This window comes from Heloderma suspectum, chromosome 7 (assembly GCF_057233095.1).
Source record: "Heloderma suspectum isolate Gila_16-S chromosome 7, 16-S_ref, whole genome shotgun sequence".
Classification (NCBI taxonomy): Eukaryota; Metazoa; Chordata; class Lepidosauria; order Squamata; family Helodermatidae; genus Heloderma; species Heloderma suspectum.
In genome coordinates this window covers 62698654-62720054 of record NC_139464.1, presented here as the reverse complement: position 1 = coordinate 62720054, position 21401 = coordinate 62698654, and the positions used below count along the sequence as shown (strand labels likewise).

At 41.5% G+C, this 21401-nt stretch overlaps 1 protein-coding gene across 2 annotated transcripts in view; it reads right to left on the bottom strand.

Annotated features, from left to right (window-relative positions):
- Positions 1-14470: 14470 nt before the first annotated feature.
- Positions 14471-21401, bottom strand: part of PAWR (pro-apoptotic WT1 regulator) — an 84269-nt gene continuing 77338 nt past the window's right edge. For both annotated transcript variants that reach the window (XM_084810410.1, XM_084810409.1), the window contains exons 6-7: positions 20714-20818; positions 14471-16030 (exon numbers count right to left, since the gene is read on the bottom strand). In XM_084810410.1, the coding sequence (XP_084666536.1) occupies positions 15944-16030; positions 20714-20818 (192 nt within the window). In that variant the 3' untranslated portion in view covers positions 14471-15943. The remainder of the gene's footprint in view (positions 16031-20713; positions 20819-21401) is intronic.

Genomic DNA, 21401 nt, shown 5'->3' with positions numbered 1-21401 from the left:
ATGTTGTTGTTCAGTCGTTGTGTCCGACTCTTCGTGACCCCATAGACCATAGCACGCCAGGCCTTCCTGTCCTCCGCTCTCTCCCGGAGTGTGCTCAATTTCATATTCATTTTAAAGAAAAGTTCAATAATGATTTGCACATTTCAGCAACGTATTTATCCAGTTTCCTTTTGATTCTGCAAGCCTGTCTATACATAAGGGGTTGGATCCAGAATCTGGGTTCCACAAGAGGAAGGACTCTGCTCACAGAAGGTCCTTCCACCCAATTTGGGGGGATCTCCCCTTCCACCCCACATCACAGCTCACTCCATTCAGCAGGGTTTCCTGAATCTCTGTGTAGTATTTTCAGGGGGGCCGGAGGGGCTGCCACGGGTAGGAGGGTATGTGTGAGAGGAATTCTGGTTCTGCCAGTGGAGTTGATCCAGCTTAAATCTGGATCCAGCCCAACATCTTTATGCTAGTGAAGTCCTATGCCTCACCATCACAGCCAAAGAGACTTGAATCCTGACACAAAATTGGGTGGGATAGCTAATACCTTGGAAGACAGAAACAAAATTCAAAGTGATCTTGATAGGCTGGAGTGCTGGGCAGAAAACAACAGAATGACATTTAATAGGAATAAATGCCAAGTTCTGCACATAGGAAAAAGAAACCAAATGCACAGTTACAAGATGGGGAATACTACAAGCGAGAAGGATCTTGGAAATGTTGTCGATCACAAGCTGAATATGAGCCAACAATGCAATGTGGCTGCAAAAAAGGCAAATCCTATTTTGGGCTGCATTAATAGAAGCATAGCTTCCAGATCCTGGGAAGTACTAGTTCCCCTCTCTTCAGCACTGGTTAGGCCTCATCTGGAGTAGTGTGTCCAGTTCTGGGCACCACACTTTAAGAAGGATGCAGACAAGCTGGAGAGGGTTCAGAGGAGGGCAACAAAGATGATCAGGGGACTAGAAACAAAGTCCTCTGAAGAGAGACTGAAAGAACTGGGCATGTTTAGCCTTGAGAAGAGAAGACTGAGGGGAGATAGGATAGCGCTCTTCAAGTACTTGAAAGGCTGTCACAGAGAGGAAGGCCAGGATCTCTTCTTGATCATCCCAGAGTGCAGGACATGGAACAATGGGCTCAAGTTACAGGAAGCCAGATTCCGGCTGAACATCAGGAAAAACTTCCTGACTGTTAGAGCAATGCAACAATGGAACCAATTCCCTAGGGAGGTAGTGGGCTCTCCCACACTGGAGGCATTCAAGATGAAGCTGGACAGCCATTTGTCAGGGATGCTTTGACTTGGATTCTTGCATTGAGCAGGGGGTTGGACTCGACGGTCTTATAGGCCCCTTCTAACCCGACTATTCTACGATTCTATTCTATGAGTAACATCTTGGGCATAATACCAACAGTTTTGACATTAGAAAGTGTTGTGGAGGGTATTGGGAAAATGGGCATGTACTTTTGTGCCTTCTCTTTCACAAATAATGAATCTTGAACTTACTAAAAGAATTCTGAAAAGCTTCAGCCATGCAGGTAATTGGGAGTGGAATACTATACTGCTGGAGCCAATCTGGGTTATGATGAAGACTGAGAATGGGAGCGATACTTATCCACAGGAGGATGTGCTTAGGGGAAGAAGGTGTCCAAAAGGAAATGGACAGAGGGGAAACTCGCCCATCGCTACTTCCCCTGGCCAATACCCTCTCTGAAAGTTCAAAACACCCACTACAACTCTGAAACAATAGAATAAATCCAACATTTCTAATAAAACATGCTCCAAGTGTCTCCTTGAAACATGGTATTTCTCTAATGATCATATTACCAATTATTTTTCCCCTAGCTGGAGAGGGTAACTTCGCCCTTATGCCAGACCAAAGTCAATTGTTTTGGTGGCAATACAAATGGACTATCTTTCCCTTTCACACTGTGTGCTTTTGCCTCACCATGATACCAAGCAAGCTGAAGGCATCTTGGAGCAGATTATGATAGTCATGTGAGGCTCCACAAAATGCTGTCTATGTAACAATTCCACCAACGAGTCACCACACACCAGGTAGTCTAAAATAAAAGCAGGTAAGAAAACACTACTTGCCTATCATTTTTCTCAATTTTTTCCCCCAACTCAAATATTTAGAACTATCAACTATTCATTAATTAGGGAATGTGCATTTAATATTTTTGGAATGTCACCTTCTTCAGGAAAAGGGGGTGGGGAAAGCAGACTATGCTTCTCTCTTTGCAAATCAGCAATTATTGGGAGGGTTCTGCTTCAAGAACAAAGCACCACCATTTTTTGAAAGAAAGCTGGGGGGGAACACCATCTCTTAAAAATATGGCTGGAAAACCTATAAATACTTTTTATCAGTGAATAAATATGATATACAGGGCCTTAAGCAGGAATGGAATAAGGAACTGAATTGTCCCATTTTGCCTAATCAACGGATCGCCACTTTGGCGTCTGGATCTGGATCTCAGGTGGCGTCTCATTCAGCAAGAACTTTTTGTTTCATGTCTGTTGGACACCACAATATCTCTTTAATAAGAGTTTGTCTAAGTTGGCTAATTGTTGGAGGTAATTACTTCAACAATAGCACAGCTAATGCTTCTTTTTAGCATATGTTTTGACAATGCCCAGTAGTTGCCCCTTTGGGGGAGGAGGTCATTATATGGATAAACTTTGTATTGGAACAGTCCTTAATATTTACTGATGTACATGTCCACTTAAATGATTTACCTGCTTCCTGGAAGTTAACACATGATCAGCGCAAATGGATGCTCCATGCCCTTCTGACAGCTAAAAGACTGATATTACAACATTGGGAGGATAAATGCTCACCTCCTACAATGCAATGGATTGAAGACCTTACAGTGTTTCCAACATTTGAACAGGTGGGCTATAAACACCACCTGGGAATAGATACTTATTTGGATATTTGGTCTGCTTTCATTTAAGTTTATGTATCATTCTTAGACTTCAGTAAAGGAGATCGTTACCTTGTCGTGGTGCTGGAGCTTGAGCACCTCAATGACATCATGAGCTAAACCGTGAAGGGACACCCAAGACAGGAAGGTCATGGCAGAGAGGTCAGACTAAATACGATCCCTGGGGAAGGAAACGGCAACCCACCCCAGTATTCTTGCCATGAAAACTAAATGGATCAGTACAACCAGAGATATGTCGGTATACCATCGGAAGATGGGACTCCCAGGTCGGAAGATGGTCAAAATGCTACTGGGGAGGAACAGAGGATAAGTTCAACTAGCCCCAGATGTGATGACGCAGCTAGCTCCAAGCCGAAAGGACGGCTAGCAGCCAATGGTGCTGGTGGTGAACGACGAATCCGATGTTCTAAAGATCAACACACCATAGGAACCTGGAATGTAAGATCTATGAGCCAGGGCAAATTGGATGTGGTTATTGGGGAGATGTCAAGATTAAATATAGACGTTTTGGGTGTCAGTGAACTGAAATGGACTGGAATGGGCCACTTCACATCAAATGACCACCAGATCTACTACTGTGGACAAGGGGACCACAGAAGAAATGGAGTAGCCTTCATAATTAATAATAAAGTGGCTAAAGCAGTGCTTGGATACAATCCAAAAAATGACAGAATGATCTCCATTCGAATTCAGGGTAAGCCATTTAACATCACAGTGATCCAAATATACGCCCCAACCACAGATGCTGAAAAAGCAGAAGTAGATCAGTTCTATGAGAATCTGCAGCACCTACTGGATAGTACACCAAACAAAGATGTTATTTTCATTATAGGAGACTGGAATGCTAAGGTGGGTAGTCAAACGACACCTGGAATTACAGGAAAGCATGGTCTGGGAGAACAAAATGAAACAGGACATAGGCTGATAGAATTTTGCCAAGACAACTCACTGTACATAACAAACACTCTCTTCCAATAACCTAAGGGACGACTTTATACATGGACTTCACCAGACAGTTGACACCGAAATCAGATTGACTACATCCTTTGTAGCCAAAGGTGGCGGACATCTATGCAGTTGGTAAAAACAAGACCTGGAGCTGATTGTAGTTCAGATCACGAACTTCTTATTGCACAATTTAGAATCAGACTAAAGAGAATAGGGAAGACGCACAGATCAGTTAGATATGAGCTCACTAATATTCCTAATGAATATGCAGTGGAGGTGAAGAATAGATTTAAAGGACTAGATTTAGTAGATAGGGTCCCGGAAGAACTATGGGCAGAAGTTCGCAACATTGTTCAGGAGGCGGCAACAAAAAACGTCCCAAAGAAAAAGAAAACCAAGAAGGCAAGATGGCTGTCTGCTGAGACACTGGAAGCAGCCCAAGAAAGAAGGAAAGCAAAAAGCAACAGTGATAGGGGGAGATATGCCCAATTAAATGCAAAATTCCAGAGGTTAGCCGGAAGAGATAAGGAATTATTTTTAAACAAGCAATGCGCGGAAGCGGAAGAAGATAATAGAATAGGAAGGACAAGAGACCTCTTCCAGAAAATTAGAAACATCGGAGGTAAATTCCAGGCAAAAATGGGTATGATCAAAAACAAAGATGGCAAGGACCTAAGAGAAGCAGAAGAGATCAAGAAAAGGTGGCAAGAATATACGGAAGATCTGTATAGGAAGGATAATAATATCGGGGATAGATTTGACGGTGTGGTCAGTGAGCTAGAGCCAGACATCCTGAAGAGTGAGGTTGAATGGGCCTTAAGAAGCATGGCTAATAACAAGGCAGCAGGAGATGACGGTATCCCAGCTGAACTGTTTAAAATCTTGCAAGATGATGCTGTCAAGGTGATGCATGCCATATGCCAGCAAATTTGGAAAACACAAGAATGGCCAACAGATTGGAAAAGATCAACTTATATCCCCATACCAAAAAAGGGAAGCATCAAAGAATGTTCAAACTATCGAACAGTGGCACTTATTTCACATGCCAGTAAGGTGATGCTCAAGATCTTGCAAGGTAGACTCCAGCAATTCATGGAACGAGAATTGCCAGATGTACAAGCTGGGTTTAGAAAAGGCAGAGGAACTAGAGACCAAATTGCCAATATCTGCTGGATAGTAGAGAAAGCCAGGGAGTTTCAGAAAAACATCTATTTCTGTTTTATTGACTATTCTAAAACCTTTGACTGTGTGGATCATCACAAATTGTGGCAAGTTCTTGGTGGTATGGGGATACCAAGTCATCTTGTCTGCCTCCTGAGGAATCTGTATAACGACCAAGTAGCAATGGTAAGAACAGACCACGGATCAATGGAGTGGTTTAAGATTGGGAAAGGAGTACGGCAGGGTTGTATACTCTCACCTTACCTATTCAACCTGTACATAGAACACATCATGCGATGTGCTGGGCTTGATGAAGCCAAGGCTGGAGTTAAAATCGCTGGAAGAAACATTAACAATCTCAGATATGCAGATGATACCACTTTGATGGCTGAAAGTGAGGAGGAGCTGAGGAACCTTCTGACGAAGGTGAAAGAAGAAAGTGCAAAAGCTGGGTTGCAGTTCAACCTCAAAAAAAACCAAGATTATGGCAACCAGCTTGATTGATAACTGGCAAATAGAGGGAGAAAACGTGGAGGCAGTGACAGATTTTGTCTTTCTAGGCACAAAGATTACTGCAGACGCTGACTGCAGCCAGGAAATCAGAAGACGTTTACTTCTTGGGAGGACAGCAATGACAAATCTTGATAAAATAGTTAAGAGCGGAGACATCACACTGACAACAAAGGTCCGCATAGTTCAAGCAATGGTATTCCCCGTAGTAATCTATGGCTGTGAGAGCTGGACCATAAGGAAGGCTGAGTGAAGGAAGATAGATGCTTTTGAACTGTGGTGCTGGAGGAAAATTCTGAGAGTGCCTTGGACTGCAAGAAGATCAAACCAGTCCATACTCCAGGAAATAAAGCCAGACTGCTCACTTGAGGGAAGGATATTAAAGGCAAAACTGAAGTACTTTGGCCACATAATGAGAAGATAGGATACCCTGGAGAAGATGCTGATGCTAGGGAAAGTGGAAGGCAAAAGGAAGAGGGACTGACCAAGGGCAAGATGGATGGATGATATTCTGGAGGTGACGGACTCGACCTTGGGGGAGCTGGGGGTGGCGACGGCCGACAGGAAGCTTTGGCGTGGGCTGGTCCATGAAGTCACGAAGAGTCGGAAGCGACTGAACGAATAAACAACAACACATCATTCTTAGAAATCTGTATGTATGCACTGAAATTGAGACATTAAAATTGATGCAGCCACATTTTGTTCTTTTTTCTTTCTTTTCTTTTGTTGAAATTTTACAGTGAATATATAATGGAAAATATTTCCAGTGCTCAACAAGTCAGCTCTAGGATATCTGCACGCCAACTAATCAACTGTACTCAAATAAGGGCAGCTTAACATTTAATGACAACTAGGCAGTTCTGTTTATCGAAATGATGAGCTATGTATTCATAGTTGTGTATCTTGGTAAAAAAGAAAAATGTTAGCCCAAAAAACTGAAGGCCTACATGAAGGTCATGTAGGCCTTCAGTTCTAAACTGTTTTACGGCGCAATCCTGTGGTTGCTAGGCAGTGACTGGATGGCCATAGGATTGTTCGGTTTCCGGGATCCTACCTCAGAGCCTGCACTCCAAGGTTGGTTCCCGGAAAACCGCCTCCCTGCCCCCACCCTCTCCTAGAAGCGTGGATTGTCCCTGGACTCCACGCTCAGAAGAGCAGTGTGGAGTGGGGCAAAACGGGGCGTACTCAGGGACGGGGAGGGGCGGGGAGTGCGGAAGTGCCAGTACGCCACTTCCTATGCGTCATCCAGCCTCCCCCACCCTTGCTCCGAAGTCCCGCGGCTAGACAACCAAAATCGGCTATCTAGCCATGAATGCAGGGCAGCTGGAGCATGGAGAAGATCCCCTCTGCACTCCACCCGTCCTGCATTGGATAGGCGGTCACCTCTGAATTTGGAGGTGGCCGCCTATCCCGCTAGGATTGCTCCCTTAACTGCATTATATGCCTCACACATTTGGATTTGGGGTTTCCTACTTAGTGTAGATTCATTGAAATGAATGGGACTTAAGTTAGTCATTTCAGTGGATCTACTCTAAGTAGGACTTACAATGGATTTTACCCATAGTATTTACCTCTTAAAACAACAGCACTTGGCTGTCATAGAAGTACTGGAGAATATCCATATGGTATGAACAGAAACAGTAATGTAAGTAAGGAAGGTAATATAAGGAATATATTAATTATGAAAATAATGTGTCGATATACACTACAGGCATGTTTTTATTAAAGTTATCCAAATAATTGATCTAGCAATTTATGTGAAAAATGTTATGTCTGTGCTATTTGCGAATATTTCCAGAAATCATGCATATTTGTCCGAGGAACTGACTTGGACAAACTATAAAAATCAATACCATCTATGAAACACACAGCCCTCCCACAAATAAGGTGAAATTTAAGTTCCATCAGTACTTCGTAATTCATCATCATTAACCTAAATTCAAAGCTGTTCCACAGAAGGCAGCTTGAGAGACTATAAACAGGGAAGGGTTTATTAAATTCGTGTTGTTTTTGTAACATTTCACCAATTTCTTGTTGTCAAGAAGTTACTTAAGAGGTAATGCCTACATAAGTAAGTATTTAATAGCAATTTTCCCTTCATGGATCACTGCCTTGTTGTAGCGAAGGGGCTTGCGTAACTCAGTGAAGCCATAAGCTATGCCGTGCAGGGCCATGCAAGACGGACAGGTCATGGCAGAGAGTTCTGACAAAATGTGGTCCACTGGAGAAGGAAATGGCAACCCACTCCAGTATTCTTGCCAAGAAAACCCCATGGAACGTATCACAAGGCTAAAAGATATGACACCGGAAGATGAGCCCCTCAGGTCGGAAGGTGTCCAATATACTACTGGGGAAGAGCAGAGGGTATTTCCAAGTAACACCAGAAAGAGTGAAGCGGCTGGGCCAAAGCTGAAAGGACACTCAGCTGTGGATGTGTCTGGTGGTGAAAAGAAAATCCAATGCTGTAAAGAACAATATTGTTTAGGAACCTGGAATGTCAGATCAATGAATCAAGGTAAGCTGGAGGTGGTCAAACATGAGATGGCAAGACTGAACATCGACATCTTGGGAATCAGCGAACTAAAATGGACAGGCATGGGCGAATTTAATTCAGGTGACCATCATATCTACTATTGTGGGCAAGAATCCCACAGAAGAAATGGAGTAGCACTCATAGTCAACAAAAGGGTGGGAAAAGCAGTACTGGGGTACAATCTCAAAAACGATAGAATGATCTCAGTACGAATCCAAGGCAAACCATTCAACATCACAGTAATTCAAGTCTATGCCCCAGCCACTGATGCCGAAGAAGCTGAGGTTGATCGGTTCTATGAAGACCTACAACACCTTCTAGAACTAACACCAAAAAAAGATGTCCTCTTCATCATATCATTGAAATGCTAAAGTAGGAAGTCAAGAAATCACTGGGATAACAGGCAGGCATGGCCTTGGTGTACAAAATGAAGCAGGACAAAGGCTAATAGAGTTTTGCCAAGAGAACACGCTGATCATAGCAAACACTCTTTTTCAACAGCACAAGAGACGACTCTACACATGGACATCACCAGATGGTCAATATTGAAATCAGATTGATTATGTTCTTTGCAGCCAAAGATGGAGAAGCTCTATACAGTCAGTCAAAACAAGACCTGGAGCTGACTGTGGCTCAGATCATGAGCTTCTTGTTGCAAAATTTCGGCTTAAACTAAAGAACGTAGGGAAAACCACTAAACCATTCAGGTATGACCTAAATCATATCCGTTATGAATATACAGTGGAGGTGAGGAATAGATTTCTGGGATTAGACCTGATAGACAGAGTGCCTGAGGAACTATGGACAGAGGTCCGTAACATTGTTCAGGAGGCAGCAACTAAACCCATCCCAAAGAAAAAGAAATGCAAGAAAGCAAAGTGGCTGTCTGATGAGGCTTTACAAGTAGCTGAGGAAAGAAGGGAAGCGAAAAGCAAGGGAGAAAGGGAAAGATATATCCAACTGAATGCAGAGTTCCAGAGAATAGCAAGGAGAGACAAGAAGGCCTTCTTAAATGAACAATGCAAGGAAATCGAGGAAAACAACAGAATGGGAAAGACTAGAGATCTCTTCAAGAAAATTGGAGATCTCAAGGGAACGTTTTGTGCAAAGACGGGCATGATCAAGGACAAAGAAGGCAGGGACCTAACAGAAGCAGATGAGATTAAGAAGAGGTGGAAAGAATACACAGAAGAACTATACAGGAAAGATCTTAATGTCCCTGATAGCCATGATAGTGCGGTCACTGAACTTGAGCCGGACATCCTAGAGAGTGAAGTCAAGTGGGCCTTAGGAAGCATTAGTAACTACAAAGCTAGCGGAGATGACAATATTCCAGCTGAGCTATTTAAAATCCTAAAAGATGATGCTGTTAAAGTGCTGCATTCAATATACCAACAAATTTGGAACGCTCAACAATGGCCACAAGACTGGAAAAGGTCAGTTTACATTCCAATTCCAAAGAAGGGCAACGCCAAAGAGTGTTCAAACTACCACACAATTGCGCTCATTTCACATGCCAGCAAGGTGATGCTCAAAATCCTACGAGCTAGGCTTCAGCAGTATGCAAACCAAGAACTACCGGAAGTACAAGCTGGGTTTCGAAGAAGCAGAGGAACTAGAGAGCAAATCACCAACATTCGCTGCATCATGGAGAAAGCAAGAGAATTCCAGAAAAACGTCTATTTCTGCTTCATTGACTACGCTAAAGCCTTTGATTGGGTTGATCACAACAAACTGTGGCAAATTCTTAAAGTGATGGGAGTACCAGACCACCTTACCTGTCTCCTGAGAAACCTGTACGAGGGTCAAGAAGCAACAGTAAGAACCAGACATGGAACAACTGAGTGGTTCAAAATTGGGAAAGGAGTACGACAAGGCTGCATATTGTCACCCTGCTTATTTAACTTATATGCAGAGTACATCATGAGAAACGCCGGGTTGGATAAATCAGAGGTCGGAATTAAGATTGCTGGGAGAATTATCAACAACCTCCGATATGCAGATGATACTACCCTAATGGCAGAAAGCGAAGAGGATCTAAAGAGCCTCTTGTTGAGGGTGAAAGAGGAGAGTGCAAAAGCTGGTTTGAAACTCAACATTAAAAAAAACTAAGATCATGGCATCTGGCCCTATCACTTCCTGGCATATAGAAGGGGAAGAAATGGAAGCAGTGACAGATTTTACTTTCTTGGGCTCCAAGATCACCACAGACGGTGACTGTAGCCATGAAATTAAAAGACGCTTGCTCCTTGGAAGGAAAGCTATGGCAAACCTAGACAGCATAGTAAGAAGCAGAGACATCACCTTGCCGACAAAGGTCCGTCTAATCAAAGCTATGGTTTTCCCAGTAGTAATGTATGGCTGTGAGAGCTGGACTATAAGAAAGGCTGAGCGCCGAAGAATCGATGCCTTTGAACTTTGGTGCTGGAGAAGACTCTTACGAGTGCCCTGGACTGCAAGGAGGTCAAATCAGTCAATCCTAAAGGAAATCAACCCTGAGTGCTCATTGGAAGGACAGATACTGAAGCTGAAGCTCAAATATTTTGGCTACCTAATGCGAAGAGAAAACTCTCTGGAAAAGACCGATGCTGGGAAAGATTGAAGGCAAAAGGAGAAGGGGACGGCAGAGGATGAGAAGGCTAGATAGCATCACCGATGCAATGAATATGAACTTGAGCACGCTCCAGGAGAGAGCGCAGGACAGGATGGCCTGGCGTGCTATGGTCCATGGGGTCATGAAGAGTCGGACATGACTGAACGACTGAACAACAACAACAAATAGCAATTTTATCACATAATGCTTTGTATGCATAAGGTCCCTGGTTCAATTCTCATGTAACAGGGTAGGACAATACCGTTGCCTGAGGCCTAGGAGAGCCATTATTACAGAGGTGTTTAATCTCTTTCACCCTGACGGCTGAATGCCATTTCAGAGAAGTTCTCAGGGGCCACATTCCAGTGATGGCAAAAGGAGCAGGCCCAAAAGATACTAGCACATTTTAGCTTAAAGTGCTTGCTGCCAGTAAAAAGAGTTAGGGGAGGCATTTCAACCTTATATAATGGGGATAAAACTGCACAAACGATTGGTGGTCAAGGAAAAGAGGGTGGGTCCACTGTAAAGTGTGGGGCCATCTGAGGAACCTCAGAGAGCAAGACTGGGACCCCAGGCAGGCCAGATTTGGCCCCTGGGCCTGAAGTTCTGCACCTCTGTATTACTGGTTAGAATATTCATGAACCAATGCTGTAACACAGCCTTTCCTAACCTGGTGCACTCCAGGTATGTAGGATTTGGAAATGTAAAAATACTCAAAATTTTGAAGCCATGGAAAACACCTTTTTCCATGGAAAAACAGAAATTTGGGGGAAATTGAAAATTAAGTAATACTTTTTAAAGTGCTCTTTACAGATCTAAAGTCACTTCATTGCTTTTTGACAGCCTTCTCCAACCTACTGCTCTCCACATGTTTTGAACTTTAGCCTCCAGGAGCCACAGGCTGCATAGCCAATGGTCTGGAATGCTGGATGTTGTAATCCAAAGCATCTGGAGGGCACAAGGTTGGGGAAGGCTGCTTTTGGAACTTAAAAGGTATTATGTATAGCTTGGTTTGCTCATAAAATTATTATTAAAAACATTAAAAAGTAAACTCAGTAAATTTGTAATTATTGTCTGAATAAGCTATACTTTTAAATTTAATATACCAAACATGAAAATTTTATGAGCTTATACATAGTACATTTTAGGTTCCTATTTTATGTCTGACCATCAGCAAGTTCTCCCTGAAACATCTGAATCTTCCCAGAAGCCAGAAGAAGCAGGAGGAACTGGACGCAGAGGAAGGCTGGTGTACAGCATCTGTTCCTGTTTGTGGGATGGAGTTCAAGGAAATCTCTGAAGGAAAAGCTACTGAGATTTTATTCAGCTGGGAAATGACATTCTATTCACTTCCATAATTAATTTCCATTAATGACCATCTTAATTTTCATTTATTTTGAAAGGTTGTCTCTAGCGATGGTGTCAATCTCAGTGCCTATGCCATAGGAACCAGGCTACTGATTCTTTTAGGTAGGGAGTGTTTATTCTAGTTGTAGCAGTTAAAAGGTAAGGCAGCATTCCCATGTGGTGAGACCTAATTGAGAACTTTATTAAAAATGGTTGTAGTGAGTTTTATAGGGCCAAGCCTCAAAGTTAATTTTTAAAAAGAAACCAAGATGGGATAACCCACATGCTGTTCCATCTCATCTGGTAGCAGCGATGCGATAACCTGCAGCGTTACTTTCACAGGTGGATTTTAGATTAGAACTGCATTAATTAAGTGCTACAGTATCTAACCAGAACAAGCCCAGAAACACAAGTCTCTGTAGAACAAAACCCAAACTGTCAGGAATGCATACTTTCTTCTGTATTATGATATGGTGACTCTATTCATATGTTGGGAAACTGAGCATGACTTGGAGCATCCCTAAATGTCTCTCAGTTAAAGATACACTAGATTAGTAATTCTAATAAGGGATGGAAGAAATATTTAGCTGGAAATCTTACAGAAAAGATTTAAAAAACATTGTTTCCTATAGTGGAAACCTTATTTATTTATGTCATTTATATACTGCTGAATATAATAAAATCTCTCAGCGGTTCACAGTATTATCTTACAGAAAAGATTTAAAAAACATTGTCCCCTATAGCATTCATTATTTTCTAGAAATTTTATATCTGAAGTCTTTCTATAAAAGTCTTCTTACTACATAGTTTTAAAAATCATTTGGGGGGAGTAAAGGCTGAGTAACAATATATTAACACCTTGTCTTAAATATGTTATTCATCATTCTAAAAGAAAATATTTCATAATCCAAAACTGGCCCATTTTTCAAATTTTTCAGGGGGCATGGGACCAGACCTTGGAAACGGGGAAAGAACATTTCTTTCCTGAATTTTTCCATGTTTTTTCAAAGCCTTCACATCTCTAATTGGATTACAACTCTGATCATCCACAACCAGCATGGTCACCGGGCTGGCTTGCTGGGATTGATGAGCGTTGCAGTCCAACACAACCGGAGGGTGACAGTTTGGGGAAGGCTGCTTCAAAGCAGCTCCCAGATTCATAAGGAAAGTTCTAGGATCTTTCTTTTCAGTGCAAGGAGGCACTTTACGTTCCCTGTCCCAGCAAGATTCTCTTATGCCCCCAAGGTCCTACAAGAGACAAAGAGACTTAGCAGTTTTAAAAGGGAAAGATGAATGTTGTCTTCATGACAAAAGTGAGAACTGCTCATTTGCATTTATGTAGATATTCACAGGGACAAGCTCTTATTATTTAATTTAGTAATTCATGCTTTGAACAATATGCTGTAACCGTTGAAGTGCAGCCCTCTCTCAAACAAACCTATTGCTAGATTCACAGTGCAATCCTATACGTGTCTACTTAGAAGTAAGCCCCATTGAGTTCAGCAGGGGTTATGCCCAGGTAAGCATGTGTAGTTTGCAGCCTTAACTACTCTGCTAGAGAATCAAATGATAAACCCTTGAGTGAAATGTTATTCTTGCATGCAGTATTTCAGAATTAAGTATCTGCATATAATTATATACTTCATGTTTCAATACATTTACCCCCAACTTTGAAAGCCAGGGCAGGGTGAATTAAAATGGAAAGCATACTTCACCTTTGCACTCAAAGACTGGAATCAGTTCCCAGGCAAATGGGCCGGCATTGTCCTTGCAGATCGAGGCTGGCCTGGTACAACCTTCCCCAGCCTGGTGCCCTCCAGATATGTTGGGCTACAAATCTGATCATCCTCAGCCAGCACAACCAATGGGATGTGTGTGATGGGAAAGCTGGCTGGGGTGTGATGGGAACTGTAGTCCAACACATGTAGGGAGCACCAGGTTGGGGAAGTCTGAACTAGAAAATGTTGCTTCTTGGGGTCTTGCCCTACTTTCTGGCCAGTCAATGAAGGCTCAGGGCTAAATCAGTGCTTTTGGGGTACTGGTGATAATTTCAGGGTTCCCGAACACACTCGGCAGCAGCATAGGCTGCATCATGGAATCCTAGTATATCTTTAGTCCCTCTGTTGGGATAATGGCACTGACCATATATTGGAAGGGGTGGTGGAGTGTGTGCATGATTAATCTTTCACAGGCCTTTCCTGCTGCGAAGGACATAAAGTAGTGGATGCAACCAGCACAGTAACTTAATTTTTCAAGGCATTCTCATGGCAGACATCCCTGCACTAATGTGCCACTAAAATGGGATCTACTTACATTTATAAGTGCCATAGCACAAGAGGAACACTAGCTCTGGCAATATACAATGCTAAGCAGTTCCATCAGTACGCTTCTTTATATGTTATATTCTTAAAGATCACAGAGCTCACTTCAGATCAGAAAAGGCTTGGGGTTTTGGAAAAACTTTACTTCTTTTGGTAGTTTATAAAGAAGATTTCACTGGTCATAACACAAAATAGTGACACAGACAACTGACATTTGTGTGTAACAGAACATGCAGCATAACTTTATTTTAACAAAAATTAGTGTTGTTCTAGAATAGATGGTTCTCTATAAAACTTTTAGAGGGTCCCAAAATCATGACCTTCCCTTTTTGTAAACTATATTCATTAACGCATTTTATATCACAGCTTCAAAAACCTTTATGAAATGCAAAATCCTGATATGTCCACTTTATACAAATGCTCATATTGTTGCAAAATGAATGCGCCATCCTTGATTTACTATATTTTAATGCTAGCATGATAAAAAATCTTGGGTGAAAATCATGACATGGCACTCTCATAGGCTCTGTTCAGACGAAACAACCTTGGTCCAATAAACCATGATTTATTGGACCAAGGACAAGCATTGTGCCTACACTCTTGCTCTTCCGCTTCTTCGTTGCACTGTGATGCAAAGCTTCCGGGGTTTAAGCCATAGTTTCCACTGCTCCTGCATCAGGAAACTGTAGCTTAAGTTTTGGCTACAAAACCAGGAAGACCATTCGTTCTCAGGCCAACAAATTATGGTCATTACATCTAACAAGGCCATACGAAGAGAGTGGCACTCTCTGGATTTCCCCTGGTACAAAAGGACCCAGTTTTCTGGTGGACACACAAGCATTGTGATTAACCTATAGCAAACAAAATAGGAATATTCCTAAAAACTACTTTGCTAATGTTGATAATGATTGGTGATTTATTGATGTGTTATAAAACAGTTTTCTGTCATAGAGCAGCTACACAGGAAAAATACTATCTACCACGGTCAGTATTTCAGATACAGTATAAAACAAAATCACAAAATACAAGATTCTTTGTCAAATAAGTAACCCATCTGTAAAATGTTTCACATCAGTACTGTAGTAAGGCATCTGCAATTTACAAATGTTTGAACAAATAGCAATTATCTCCCAAAATATATATTTTAAATCTGTGTAAACGAAGTTTACTCCTATTACTTCCTTTCATTTATTGCCAGGGGGGTGGGGGGGAAGAGCCAAAAGAAGTAATGTCAATATAGACTAAAATGTTAACTTGATTATCAGATATGTTTTAAAAACTGTTACTGGGACATACATATATAATCTAAAGACCAAAAAAACATTCAAGAACATGATTTTTGAAGGATGCCAATATCTGAATGTATTATCTTGGGAAATACAAGAGAATGAGTTTAAAACTACTCACAGAACTTGCTTCTATTTAATTGAAGGAAGAAACAGCATTAGGTAAAACATTCATTCTTCCCCCCTCCTTTACAATAAATATAAAGACAGTTGTTTTGACATATTGCAACAAAGGAAATATTCTAGCCTTGATCTTTAAACATTCAATCAGTAGTTTTCATATTTCATTCCTCATTGAGGTTTCCATCTTCTACCTTGTCAGCTGTCCAACAACTTTTAAGAGTGTCTTATTTTCCTGCTTTAATTGCTCATTTTCATCTTCTATATCATCTAGGTCCTTTGAGAGAAAACACAGCAAGGGGTACAGTTATTAATACAATTCTTTTCTTAAAGAGTTGGATTATAGCACATTAATGTATACAAGCCAAAAATGGTAGACAGCAGAATCAGAAGGCTGAAAAACAGGGTTGAGGCAGATCTTCAATTTACATTCCATAAAATTATTACCTATTTATAGTTACCATGTGAATTCCTTTTTACTTTCAGACATATACAGTGTAATCCAAATTGTGAAAGTAAATTTGTAAGATGTGCTAAATTTGTAAGATGTTCTGCTCTGTACTTTGGATGAATTTGTTCTCTAATAATGAGTTTTTGTAAATAAAACTTTTGTGGTTTTGCCTGAAATGAGACTGTGAACAATGCTGGTGACTATATTGCTGTTTTGTAACTGAACAAACCTTTAAGTAAAGGGTTTTGGTTTTTTTTGTTAAAACGTTTGGTATTAAATGATGTTGCTTGTGTCACTTTTGTGCCTGTAACCACTGCAGAGTTCAGCACTGAACTAAAGATGACACCAGTCACACACTTCACAATTGTGTGTGTGTGTGTTTGTTTAAAAAGTAAACAGGCACACAGAAGTCTGATCTGAACTAGGACTCTGAGGGCCTTCTATGCAGTGGCCCCACACCTTTGGAACAAGTTGTCATCTGAAGTCCGCCATGCTCCATCACTGCAGGCTTTTAAGAAGGCTTTGAAAACATATTACTTTACCATGGCCTTCTCTTGATATGACTGCTGTTGTTGCTGTTACTGCCATTGTTGCTGCAGCTGGTTTTATTGTTTGTATCTTTCATCGATTTTAATATTTTGACTGTTTTTCTGTATTTTATTGCTGTAAGCCGCCTTGGGAGGGCTTCTGCCCTGAAAGGCGGCCAGGAAATGTTTTAAATAAACAAACAAACAAACCCTTTGCCCCCACTAAAATTCTCATTGGGGCCTCCACAGCTGCTACTTGCCATCAGGAGAAATGCTCATATTAGTGCCAATGGAAGCTTTCATTTCAATACCTCCCCATAGCTGAAGCTCTCTGGGCAGTTCACAAAAATTAAATGAAGTCTTCATTGGCATTTAGAGATGAATTCACCTGCTTTGATGCAGTGTCAGTTCAAGAACAGAGAAAAAACTGCAATGGACAGCAAGAACAGTACCCTGCCAGTCTGCTACTGAGCTAGGTTTAAGGTGCTGGTATTCCCCCCAATGCATGTAGCAGCCACAGAAGGACCTATCTGGTATGGGATTGCAACAGGTAACAAAGAGTTACAGCAGTGATGCTGTCAGGGCAAGACTTTGGGGGAGAAGTCCAGAGTCCCACTCAGTAGAATGTGTACTTTTAAATATAGAGACTTTTTTTCTCTTGGCAACAGTATTTTTAACTACACTTTAAATAAATGGTTACCACTAGTTCTTTCCAAATTAGTAGCTGGGGACAGAGCATGGCACAGAAAAAAAGTTTCTCAAACTGCTTTTCAACCTAAATTTTATTTTAGGCCAAGTGCCACAGAAGAGACGATGAAAAAGCAAGATAAAAAGTGAGAAAAAGAGGGGATTTCTATGGAAGTCAGGTTAGGAAGGTTGGGGAATCCTTCCGGCATTGCCTTGGCTGCTTTTTCAATAAAAGACTGTTAAAACTTGTAATCATTGGCTACAACGCAAAGGAGCCAGTTATGCATACAGAACATACGCTCCAAATCGTCCCTCTTTCCCAGGACCTTAATTTCTGAAAGTCACTGTCTTTTTGCCTTTTGGGAATGCCTTGCTACAAACTCTGCTAATGAGAGTTGCTAGAGTTGTAAATCTAGCTACTTAACTACTAACTACATAGTTACGTATCTGGTTTTGCTTTGGTCAAACCAAAGTTACAGGCATGAGCTGGAGGGAGGAAGTGATCCCTATCAGAAACAGGGTGTGAAGGAAGGTTTATGCCTTTACTGTCCAGCACAATTAGAATCTAAATCGCCTGTCCCCCTCGCCCCACTATATGTGGCTAGAAAAAACTCCTATGGCCATTAATGGAATTTCCCCACTGTCTGTGTTTTAGCCCTGCATGTGTATTTAGACCCTGTTCGCACTGAGGAATAAAGACATAAACCTCCTCGCCTTACGCATCTAATAAGGATTGCCCCCACCCCACCCCTGGCCACTTGTAATTAACTTAAGTGAAACTGGATATGTAGTTGCATGCTATGTATGTATTTTCAGAATGCCCCCCTGAATGGGATTGGGAAGGTGGCTACATCTTGTCTCTGACGAACATCCATGCAAGCACAGCTAGACACAAAAGTGCCATGGAGTACATTAACCTGCATTTCCCATGCTAGTGAAGCTCGTTTTGAATTGCTGATAACAGATTGTAGGACAATTCCATTATTTTTAGTATGTCTTTAAAGAACAAACATCCTCTGGCTTTTCAAAACAATGCAGGGTGGGCTGTTGCAGAGAAAGGGGACACAGCAGACAGAATAGAGCCCTCAGCAATATGTAATTCAGGGTTGTGGTTTGGGGTTGGTCTTAGAATTGACATGTCTTTATTTTCATCTGTAAAAGGCGGGAGAGTTATGAAATAACGGAAACCCTGTGCATGCAACAGGAAATTTCTTAGAAGTTTTCACTACTATGTCTGCCACAGCTGATGAGGCTGGCTCTTTTTTCAGCTTTAAAAACTGCATGTCTCATCAGCTGTGGGAGCTGTAGCAGTGGTTGTGCTAAAAAATAAAAACAAAAAAAACCCAGCTGTGCACATTCCTCCCTTACATCCATTCAATGGCTTCTGGATAATATCCATTAAGTTAGAAGAGAAAGGGGGGAGGGAAGTCTGACTCAAAAAGGTTACTGCCCCATAAAAACAAAAACGAGTAAAATCTAATGAAAAGTTTAAGATCACAAATGACATAAAATCAAAGAAAAACAAAAGGGAGCACCATCCATTTCTTTGGGCACTGTTATCCCAGCTACCTGCATTTTGGAGTAGGTAGCTTTGTAGGGTTTTAAGCACTACACAAATAAAACCTAATCAAAACAGGGTGAAGTAACTCTCATCTGAGGAAATCACATTCAACAGCACTGCCTTCTCTTGAGCAACATGGGACTTGCTATCATAATATTGTTTGATTATTTAAACAATGTGAACGTTTTGCATTTCAAAAACACAGCACTTTTGCCAGGATGGAACGTTGAGGTCAGCAACTATCTTCATCTGATGTTTGGTTAAAGCAGGCACCACGCTCATGAAATCCTTTTCTTTTTAGTTTTACATTAGGAACGAAAAGGAAAGCAACGGACTTTTCATTATAGCAAAATTTAATTTTGCTTTTGTCTTGCAAACTTGTACCAAACATACAATATCCGGATGGGTGGCACAGATACAAGCTCTCAACAGTGACTTTAAGGCACATGGACAGAAATTCTTGAGATTTTCTCCAAAAATTATATGTAAAGACTGTGTGGAATGTTTATGTAGCAGAAATAACATTCCAAAAATGACTAAAAGTATGAGCTACTTGGACATGGTCCAACCAAAACAACAGCTTGGAATTTAAATACTCAGACAAATCAAAAGGAAGCAAAGTAGTCAGTCATATATAGGATATGTTTCCCACTAAACAAAGATTCCTTTTCAAAACTGCATACCTAATGTAGGAATTAATGTTGATTCTTCAAAGGAATAACAGTGTAATATGCATTCCACATTCAAATGAACAAGTGTCAGTCACCTAGTGCGATGGTTCCCAACTAATTAGGAGAACCCAATGTTGCAGTTCTCAGATTAGTCCTGAAAACGCCACTGCAGCCTGGACCTTCTGGAACAATATTTCCAGTATAATGTCGAACAGTCTAACTGCACAATCCTATGCATGTTTAGACAGAAAAAAGTCCTACAACTCCCGGCACTTCCCAGCCATCCATGCTGGCTGGGGAATGCTGGGAGCTGTAGGACTTTTTTCTGTCTAAACATGCATAGGACTGTGCCCTAAGACAGCTATTAACAGGTCCCAGTTGTTAAGCCATCTTGTTTTTGTTAATAATATATTAAGGGTGCAATCCTCTGAACTCGGAGGCTGAAAACTATCCAGTGCAGGGCAGACAGAGCACGGAGGTGATCCTTGCCTCTATGCTCCAGCTGCCCTGCATTTTTGGCTAGACAGGCGATTTCGCCTGTCTAGCCAGGGAGCTTTGGAGTGGGGTGGGGTGGCCACGCAGCACATAGGAAGCTGCGTAATGCGACTTCTGCAGTCTCCTCCCCTCCCCACCCCTGGGACCATCCCCTTTTCCCTGTCTCCATGCATGGAGACATAGCCCATGCAAAGAGAACTGTGCCAGCTACGATGGGGTGGGAGCACGGTTTCTGGGTTCCCAGAAACTGAAAAATCCTATGGCCCTCTAGACAGTGTCTTGCGGCCATATGATTGCTCCCTAATTATTTTCAAAATGTGCATTTAACTACTATGGAGACTGCTGACAATCCTTTTTAATGTATTTCCTTTTCTAGAAATTTTGGAAGAGTTGGAATCAATTCACCTAACATCTTTTCTTGTTCTTAGACAGAAGCACATTATATTTCACTTAGGACTCGACTTTCAACTAAAAACTTATGTCAAATTTCAAGCATCTTCCAATCCTATGGAATATATCCTATGGAATAAGTTCACATTTCATGTCATGACAATAAACAAGTACTTACCCTGTTTAATAAATCAATTTCCTCCTTCAGTTTCCCAATCAACTCCTCTTTGTCTTGCGCTATCCTCACAAGCCTTAGGTTTTCTTGTCTCTCCTTTGCTAGCTCCTTCAAAGCACACAATTTATGATATGTCATTTAAAAACAATTAAAACAGTAGGCCTACAATGCAATCTTAATCATATTTACACAGTAGTACATTCAATGGGACTTTCTCCCGGATACGTATGCCCCAATAACTAGGGATGTATGGCTTTTGTAGACTCTGTTCTGGCTGCGTTTTGTGGATTATCGGGTGCCTTTTGTTCCATCGTCTGCTCATTGCCAGAATTTCCAATTTCCCAAATTTGTATAAATTCTCACTTGATGAAATGCACACGCCCCCCCCCCCCCGGACAAATTCCCCCGTCCCCAAATGGGAATTGTCATGCTTTAGCCTATGGGGAAAATATGCATTTTCAGCTGTTTTTTTATTTTACTTATTCTTCTACAACTAAATTTGCATAAAATTTTGGAAAGTAAAAAAACTGGTCTGCAAGTCTGTGGAATCCACATGACTCAGGAAAAAACAGTCTGCTGCAGAATCCACAGGTCAGATTCACAGAAATCCGAACTCATTTGATTCTGTTGCAGATTTCTCTGATATCCCTTCTGAAAACACCCAGGTTAGATTACTGCAGTGCATAATATC